At 52.7% G+C, this 7862-nt stretch overlaps 1 protein-coding gene across 1 annotated transcript in view; it reads right to left on the bottom strand.

Moving 5' to 3' along the window:
• Positions 1 to 1226: 1226 nt before the first annotated feature.
• The window catches only part of Erbb3 (erb-b2 receptor tyrosine kinase 3), a gene marked incomplete at its 5' end in the record, with an annotated part of 18627 nt that continues 11991 nt past the window's right edge, over positions 1227 to 7862 (bottom strand). Inside the window, 13 exon segments of the mRNA XM_005397284.2 lie at positions 1227 to 2708; positions 2886 to 3180; positions 3545 to 3616; positions 3762 to 3950; positions 4039 to 4136; positions 4238 to 4384; positions 4552 to 4627; positions 4950 to 5105; positions 5265 to 5450; positions 5655 to 5753; positions 5870 to 5989; positions 7053 to 7188; positions 7687 to 7740. Of these exon segments, the coding sequence (XP_005397341.1) occupies positions 2185 to 2708; positions 2886 to 3180; positions 3545 to 3616; positions 3762 to 3950; positions 4039 to 4136; positions 4238 to 4384; positions 4552 to 4627; positions 4950 to 5105; positions 5265 to 5450; positions 5655 to 5753; positions 5870 to 5989; positions 7053 to 7188; positions 7687 to 7740 (2152 nt within the window). The 3' untranslated portion in view covers positions 1227 to 2184.

Raw genomic sequence — 7862 nt, 5'->3', positions numbered from 1 at the left:
TTCCTACCATTTTGTCTGTAATTTGCTAAGTCCCCCCTATTATTATGTTATCCTTCTTTTATTCTTTAAAATAAAAAAAAAAAAAAAAAAAAAAAGAGGCTGAGAGAAATCTGCATGGACTAAGAGTAGGAGTGTCAGAAAACAGAAAGGTAGCTTATCCACTACTGAGGAGCAGAGGAAAAGGGTGGGCAGTCTCTTATTACAAACAATTGTCATTTGACAGGAAACTGAAAAACTTTGGCATTTTTATTCAGACACGTATAAAAATGAAACAAAAAACTTCAGTGGTACAACAGACATTTCCCCCCAGTTCCCATCCGAGAGGACAGAAGTCTGAAGATGGGTCCTCTTCTGACCGACCTGGAAGCTTCTCATTTTTGGGTGAGAATACAGTAGCTCCTAAAAGTGGGTCTTTGGGACCTTTGTGAATGTACTTACAAGGAGTGGTGATCACGACAGCACATCTGAGCTATGACTGACACAAAGACGCCCAGTTATTTTTCCTTCTGACCTCTCCTCCACCTCTACCTGAGATGAGAAGTCTGGGTATACGAGGACATGGCTGTTGGAGTTCAGCTTGATTCAGTGCAAAAACAAGAAATGTCCCTTACACAGGCTCTGACTTACATTAGTTTTTCTTGACAGGTTATAGTAAGAGCATGTGCATTGGAATTGGGAAGATTTTGAATTCTGGATCTGCTGCTTGATTTCTCCAGGCTTAGTTCCCCCGACTCTTGGTCACTTGCTTTCTGCAGTTTGAGTTATTTGTGGCTACTTACAGTCTGAATTTTTTTTGTCTCTTTGGGAAAGGGTCTCGCTGTGCAGTTCAGGCTGGCCTGGAGCCCACCTTGTAGCCCTTGCTGGCTTCAAACTTGCAACAATCCTCCTGCCTCAGCCTCCCAACTGCTGGGATTACAGGCATGTGCCACCACGCCCGGCTAGTCTGAAAATATTAAAAAGGAAAATTCCAGAAATAATTCAGAAGTTTAAGTTGCATTCTATCCAGAATAGCATGATGAAATTGCATGCCATCCCATTCTGTCCCATTCAGGGGAATTAGCCTTTGTCCAGTGTATCCACTTGCCCATGAGTAGCCTTGTCAGGTGCCAGACTGCCGTGGTATCACAGTGCTTGTATCGAAGTACCCTTTCACTTAGTAATGGCCACACTGAGGCCAGAGACTTCGCTCAGTGACACAGCACCTGCCTGGCAAGCGTGAGGTTGTGAGTTCGATTCCTAGTACCAAAAAAAAAAAAAAAAAAATCCAAAAAACCAAACCAAAGTAATCGATCGCCACACAGTGCAAGAGTTGTGGTGCTGGCAGTTCAGACATGTCAAAATCATAAAAGACTTTAAGTGAAAAAGTGATGGTTCTCAATAAAGAAAAAAAAAATCATGTTGAGGTTGCTAAGATCTATGATAAGAACGGATCTGTATGTGAAAATGGAAACAGGTATTAGTCCTAGTTTTGTTGCTGCATTTCAAACTTCAAAAATCACGGACAGTGTGTAAGTACTTCACTGAAGGAAAAGGCATTGTACAGTTCAGTGCTATCCCCGGGGTCAGACACTCACAGGGTATCCTGAACGCCTAGGGGGCCAGGGTGTGTGAAATGGGTCTGCCTCACAAACCTGTACACATTATAAAGGCTTATGTGAGATTATAAGGAGAGATGTAGCATGATGCATGGCTCTTGGTTAAGTGCTCAATTAACAGTAATCAGTATCTACTCCTAACTTCTTTCTTCCACAAAATTTATGCTTTCCAGGGCGTTACAAGTCAGAAGCCAAAATGTGCGTCTCCTTTGCCAGGTTTCCCATGTCTTCCTCTTCTGTAGGACAGCCTGATGGGAAACAAAGGCACACTAGTCCCAACACGTGAGAGAGAGAATGGGCAGATGATCCTTCATATCTCCAGGGAGTTCCCGTGAGGAAGCTGAGGAGAGGGATTAGCCAACCAGACAAAACCTTCTCCGCTCCTGGGGCTGGGAAAGAGAGAAAGTGCGGCTGGCTGTATCCTGTAAGAATTTCATGTTGAAGTGTTTAAAAGCCTCCAAAAGCTGAATGGCACTGTCTCGGCCTGGAGAGATGGGGCTGAGGCCTGTGAGGGAGCGGGAGGCGGAGGAGTCCCCTCTACAGACACTAGCTGCCATTTAATGCTCCCGAGCATCTCAGGGAGCGCGGGTTACGTTCTCTGGGCATTAGCCTTAGGGAAAAGCCTGCTATGCCAGTAGTCAGGGTTATCAAAGGCGGAGTCAGTGGCTTCTAAGCTTCGTAGAGTTTTGAGGCGGGCATAGCGAACATGGGGGGCATTGTGTCCCGGCCCCTGGAACGCTCTCATCTCTTCATACCCTTGTTCGGCCGCTGGGCAGGCCCCCATGGCCGCATAATCCCCCCCTGCACCACTTCCGCGCCGCCGGTTCATGTATTCATAGTCCTCGTCCGGAGTGGTGCCAGCAGCGGGCATGATGGGAACAGGGTGGAGCGGGCAGCTCTGTGTGCTACCCAGAGAGGCGCTGAGGTCTGACCCTACATCCATGTACTCATAGCCCAGCTCCTCCAGGGAGCCGGGCCTGGGGGGCCGCGCCGGGCTGTGCCTTCGCCTCCGGTTCATGTACTCATACTCCTCCTCCTCCTCTTCCTCCTCAGTACCCAGCACAGAGCCGAGGCCCACTGAGGAAAGCGTGCCCTCCCGGGAGGACGAAGTACCTAGGGGTGAGAAGAGAGTACAGGTGTGTGGGGAGTAGCACGGCCACGGGCGAAGGGGCTGAGGGCAAGCCAGAAAAAATGAATAGGGCGGGCTATGATCAGAGGAAAAATAATTAGGAGGAGCTTGGAGAGAGAACTGGAGGAAGATCTGGAGGGAACCCTGCAGGAGTCGGGCACCTTTGAGATGTGTGTCTGGCATGACGTAACCGTTGACGTCCTCTTCCTCTAACCCCGGCGGGGAGAGCGGGGTGACGGGGGTCAGCAGGCTGTGGCGCTGGGAGTGGTAGGCACTGTCTCCGCGTGGCCGTGGGCTCCGGCTCCGGCTCCTGCACATGGACACCTTCTCCTGGAGCTCAGCCTCAGAGCCGGTCACGGGGTCCTCCGATGACTCTGACGCCAGGCGTGCCCGTGGCAGTGGGTGCAGAGAGACGGGGCGGGGGCAGCGCTCGCCATCCCCACCAACTGCACACTCCTAAGGAGGAAAACAGAAAATAGTAATACAGTTGCTTCAATCTCCAGGACTGAGAAAAAAAAGAAAGAAAGAAAGAAAGAGAGACATTGGCTTAGAAGGAGCTTGGGCTGCTCAGTTCCTTTTTCATAGGATGCTGACTAAACCTTAAAGGTTCACTACTATCAAGACCCTCTGTTGCTAGCCGGGTGTGAAGGCACACGCTTGTAATCGCAGCACTCGGGAGGCTGAGGCAGGAGGATCGTTGCGAGTTTGAGACCAGCCTGGGCTACAAAGTGAGCTCAAGGCCAGCCTTAGCTGCATAGTGAGACCCTGTCTCACAGAGACCAAAGAAATACCCGCAATCTCCTACCTCTCACCAACCTACCTGGGAAGCTTCTCCGAGGTTACTTTGGTTCATAGGCATGTATCCAGATGACGGGCTTAAAAGGCTCTGGCTCTAGGATGGAAAAAGTAAGGGAAAGCTTCACATGAAGGGAGAAATCTTTCACAGTACGGGGAAAAGCTACAGTGCGTAGTTAATGTGGGTGTCTCTGCACCAGGGCGCAGGGCAGGGAGTCCCGGACAGTCAGGAGGCGTCTCACCCCACGTGGCCGGGGGAGCGTTCCGGCTGGTAAGCTGAGGGCAGAGCCCAGCGTGGTTGCCAGGCTGTCCTCCTCTGCCTCTAAGTCCGAGTCCAGGTCCAGTTCTGGCTCCAGCTCTACTTCTTCCAGTTCCTTGTCTGTCAGAGCAGAGGGCTCTGCCGCGGGAGTTACTCCAGACCCACTCTCTCTCTGCAGGGGAGGTAACTGTTAGGGTGAATCTCGGTTCCCGCTCAGGCTTCTTTTCTCTAAATGTCCTTGACATCGACGCCCCACTCACCTTTATAACTAGATACCGCGGCGGGTCGCGGGCCATCCTGGTGAACTCATTGGCTAGTTCTTTAAAGGTTGGGCGGATGTTCTCATCAATCATCCAACCTGAAGGTGGGATGAAGAAGACAGCAGGACGGGCGTGAGAGGCATAGCAGAGCTGGGAGGGAAGTCAGTCAGAAGACGGCTGGGGCCCACGGGCAACTCACACTTGACCATGACCATGTAGACATCAATGGTGCAGATCTGAGGCTGTGCCAGCCGCTCGCCCTTCTCCAGCAGGTCTGGTACTTCAGCCAGTCGCAGCCCTGCGTAGGGCTCTGCCCCAAAGGTCATCAGCTCCCAAACGGTCACACCTGCGACGAGAGAAAACGGTCAGTGCAAAAACAGATGGGCGGAGGTGAAAGGGAAAGCGGAGGTGATACAGGGGTCTGCAGACACTAAGTTCCTAGGAGGACGGGACTCAAAAGGCCTTGCGGGGGTCTGGGCCAGTGACGAACCAGAGGGATTCCAACGCACTGACCGTAGCTCCAGACGTCACTTTGGTGCGTGTACTTCCCGAAGTGGATGCTCTCCAGGGCCATCCACTTAATTGGAGTCTGAGGAGTAAAGACGAAGTTGCCACCGTTGATTTCCTCAGACTTCCTTAGCATTTCCAAACCCAAGTTCTCCATCCTCCTTTTCCCTGTTGCTTTCTGAGCTTAAACTTCCGGCTTCTCTAGCTTCCTTCCTTGAATGTGCCAAGTAACAACTGTACACCTCAGAAAGTGCCCTCTAGGGGACGGGGATATAGTTCAGAGGCACAAGCACCTGCCTGGCAAGCACAAGGTCCTGAGTTCGATTCCCAGTACCCTCGCCCGAAAAAAGAGCCCACCAAACACCCCACCCCCACGCTCCCCGCCTAGCCACGTGTCCCCGCACCTTGGCCTCACTGTGTAGCAGCTGCTTGTCATCAGGTGGCAGCAGGTCAGCCACACCAAAGTCTGCCACTTGAACCTGACTGGGCGACTTGAGCAGCACGTTGCGGGCAGCCAGGTTCCTGTGCACCATGCCATGCTCCTCTAGGTAGTACATGCCCTGTGGTGGAGGAAGTAATTTTGGGGTTGGGGCCGTCGGCTGTTGAGATCCAGGGCTCCCCTGCATCCTGAACGCATCTCTCAGAACCTCAGTCTCCCCGGCCCTCCCCCGACTGCCCCCAGCCAAGCAGCGGCGCTAAATTCCCCCGGCTTGGCTCACCTTGGCAATTTGCACTCCCCAGTTGAGCAGCAGTTGTGGCCCCAGCGCCCCCCGGTGTTGTCTCACGTGATCCAGCAGGGAACCCAGAGGCAAGTACTGAGTGACAAGCTGCAGAGATGACCCTGGGCAAAGTCCTAGCAGCCGCACAATGTGGGCGTGGTCTAAGCTGCCAATGGCCAGCATATGCTGTGGAACGCGGGAAGGGTTACCCAGGCAGCAAACAGGCCCGCGTACACTTCGCACCTGGACACCCAGCCCAGGGCTGCCCCCGGCAGCCAAGTCCAGCGGCACGGCTGACGCTGTTACCGTTCGCACAGGGCCGCGCCCTGCAGGGCTGTACCCAGCGCTGCCCTCCCTCCCTGGGGCTCACAGGTCCCCTTCCTGGCTCACATCTGTCACAGCCTGGAAACTCTGCCGTCCACTCTTGTCCTCAATGACTTTAATGCAGACTGGAATCTTGATGGACTCGCCCTCAGGGATCCACACTCCCTGTGAAGTTTGGGGCAGGAGCAGGGTGAGGGGCGTTCACCCCACGTCATCGTGAGCCGCCACCCGTGCTCTTTTCGTACTTGCCTGCCTCCCCACACTGCCTGTGGGTTACTCACTTTGTGCACCGTTCCAAAGACACCTGAGCCAAGCACTTTGAGCTTCCTCAGCTCTGTCTCTTTGAAGATTCTGGCGTAGACTTTGTTAGCCTTCTCGCTGGGATCCAGAGGCTCTAAGCTCTGAAGAACAGATGGAAAAAGATGTACTCAGAAAAGCCCACACCGCATCCCACTCCTACCAGTGCCCCCTAAGCAGATGCCAAGGGCAACAGCACCCAAACAGTTTGGGGCAGGAAGGGCAATTGTCTTGTTTTGATTTGTTTTTTTTGTTTGTTTTTGTCTTTTTGAGACAGGGTCTTGCTGTGCAGTTCAGGCCAACCATGAGCTCACTTTGTAGCCCAGACTGGTCTCGAACTCATAACAATCCTCCTGCCTCAGCCTCCCGTGCACCACCACACCCAGAGATATGTTGTTTTTTTGAGACAGGGTCTTACTGTATAGTTCAGGCTGCCTCTAAACTAACTATATAGCCCAGGCTAGCCTCAAACTCATGGCGGTCCTCCTGCCTCAGCCTCCCGAGTGCTGGGATTATAGACTTGCGCCACCATGCCCGGCTGGGCGATGGTCATTGGTCCTGGATAGCAACACAGGCATGTTGAGGAATGACAGATGGTGAGGACGGAGGGAGCTGTTTTGTGCTCATGCAGTCAGGAGTCGAGTGCCGGCTGTTCCCTTTGACAGCGTAGCAGAAGTGGGGCTGGGGAGACCTGGTCATACTGGCCCCTGGAGCAGCTTTCTGTGCTTTACAAAGCACTTCTGCACGTGTCACTGTCTTTCACCTCTCAGCCATCATGGGAGGACGAATAGTATCTCCTTTGTACAGATGCATAAACCAAGGCACAGAGAAGGAAAGTAACTTCTTCAGAGTCTTAGGGCAGAGCCAGGGATATGGCTGCGCGGCACAAGCGCCTGCCCGGCAAGCGCAAGGTCTTGAGTTCAATTCCCGGTACCAAAAAAACACAAAAAACAAAACACCGAGTCTTATGGCAAATCAGTGCCACACTCAGGACTAGAATTCGTGCCTTCCTTTTCCCTAGCTGGTGCTCTGTCTAGTGGACCACACCGCCTCCCTGCAGAGCCCAATCAGATCTCCAAAGGGAGAGAAGGGGGTGATGGTTACCCCGTCATTTACCCCTGGGTGCAGGTGGCACGGGCGCCTCGCACGGTTAAGCTGAACACTCACCTCACCCCGTTCCAGGTAGCGCCTCATCGCCCTTTTATTCTGAATCCGGCGCCCACGCCAGTAGAGGAAAGTGATGCCCAGGACCAGCAGAATCGCTGTCAAGCCCACTGTCACGGCCAGTGCCAGATGGGTTTTGCTGTGGGAGACAGAGAAGCCCAGCATTGTCCTCGGTTTACACCTCCCTCACAAACACCACCTGTACCTGTGCTGAAGCTGCACTGCAGACCTGGGGCAAGAAGTTACCATCTACATGAGCACTGAAGAGGTTTACTTAAAGCTAGGACCTCTCTGCCTTAGGCTACAAGTTAGCATTAGGAAGAAAAGACCAGAAGCCTAGGTTCTTCTTTCTCTCCTCTCTCCCAGACTGGGTCTCACTATGTAGTTCAGCTGGCCTTGAATTTACCATGTAGCCCAGGCTGGCCTCAAACTCACAGCGATCCTCCTGCCTCAGCCTCCATGCTGAGATTATGGGTGTGAGCCACTATGCCAGGCTAGAAGCCTAGATTCCTGAGTACAGTGATGGTGAACTATATATAGAAAAGGCCAGAATGAACACAGCCATCTTCCCCAACTCGTAACCAGCCCGTCCCTAATTTCTCTCCCAAATATCCCCAGCTTCTAGGACCTCCCATACCTGATCAGTACCAGTGGCTGGCCCAGACAGTCCTGCAGCTGTGGTCCCTTACACCTAGAACAGAAAGTCCCTCCCTCAGACGGATGCTTGGAGAACAGAGGCCCAAGTCCAGCAGCCTCAATGTACAATAACTTTTGTTTCACTTTAAAAGGAAAGAGAAACTGGAAGGGGGGAAA

Source organism: Chinchilla lanigera, unplaced genomic scaffold (assembly GCF_000276665.1).
Source record: "Chinchilla lanigera isolate Chin_1 unplaced genomic scaffold, ChiLan1.0 scaffold00057, whole genome shotgun sequence".
NCBI lineage: Eukaryota > Metazoa > Chordata > Mammalia > Rodentia > Chinchillidae > Chinchilla > Chinchilla lanigera.
Note: the sequence above shows the minus strand (reverse complement) of the source record. Positions and strands in the feature narration are given on the sequence as shown.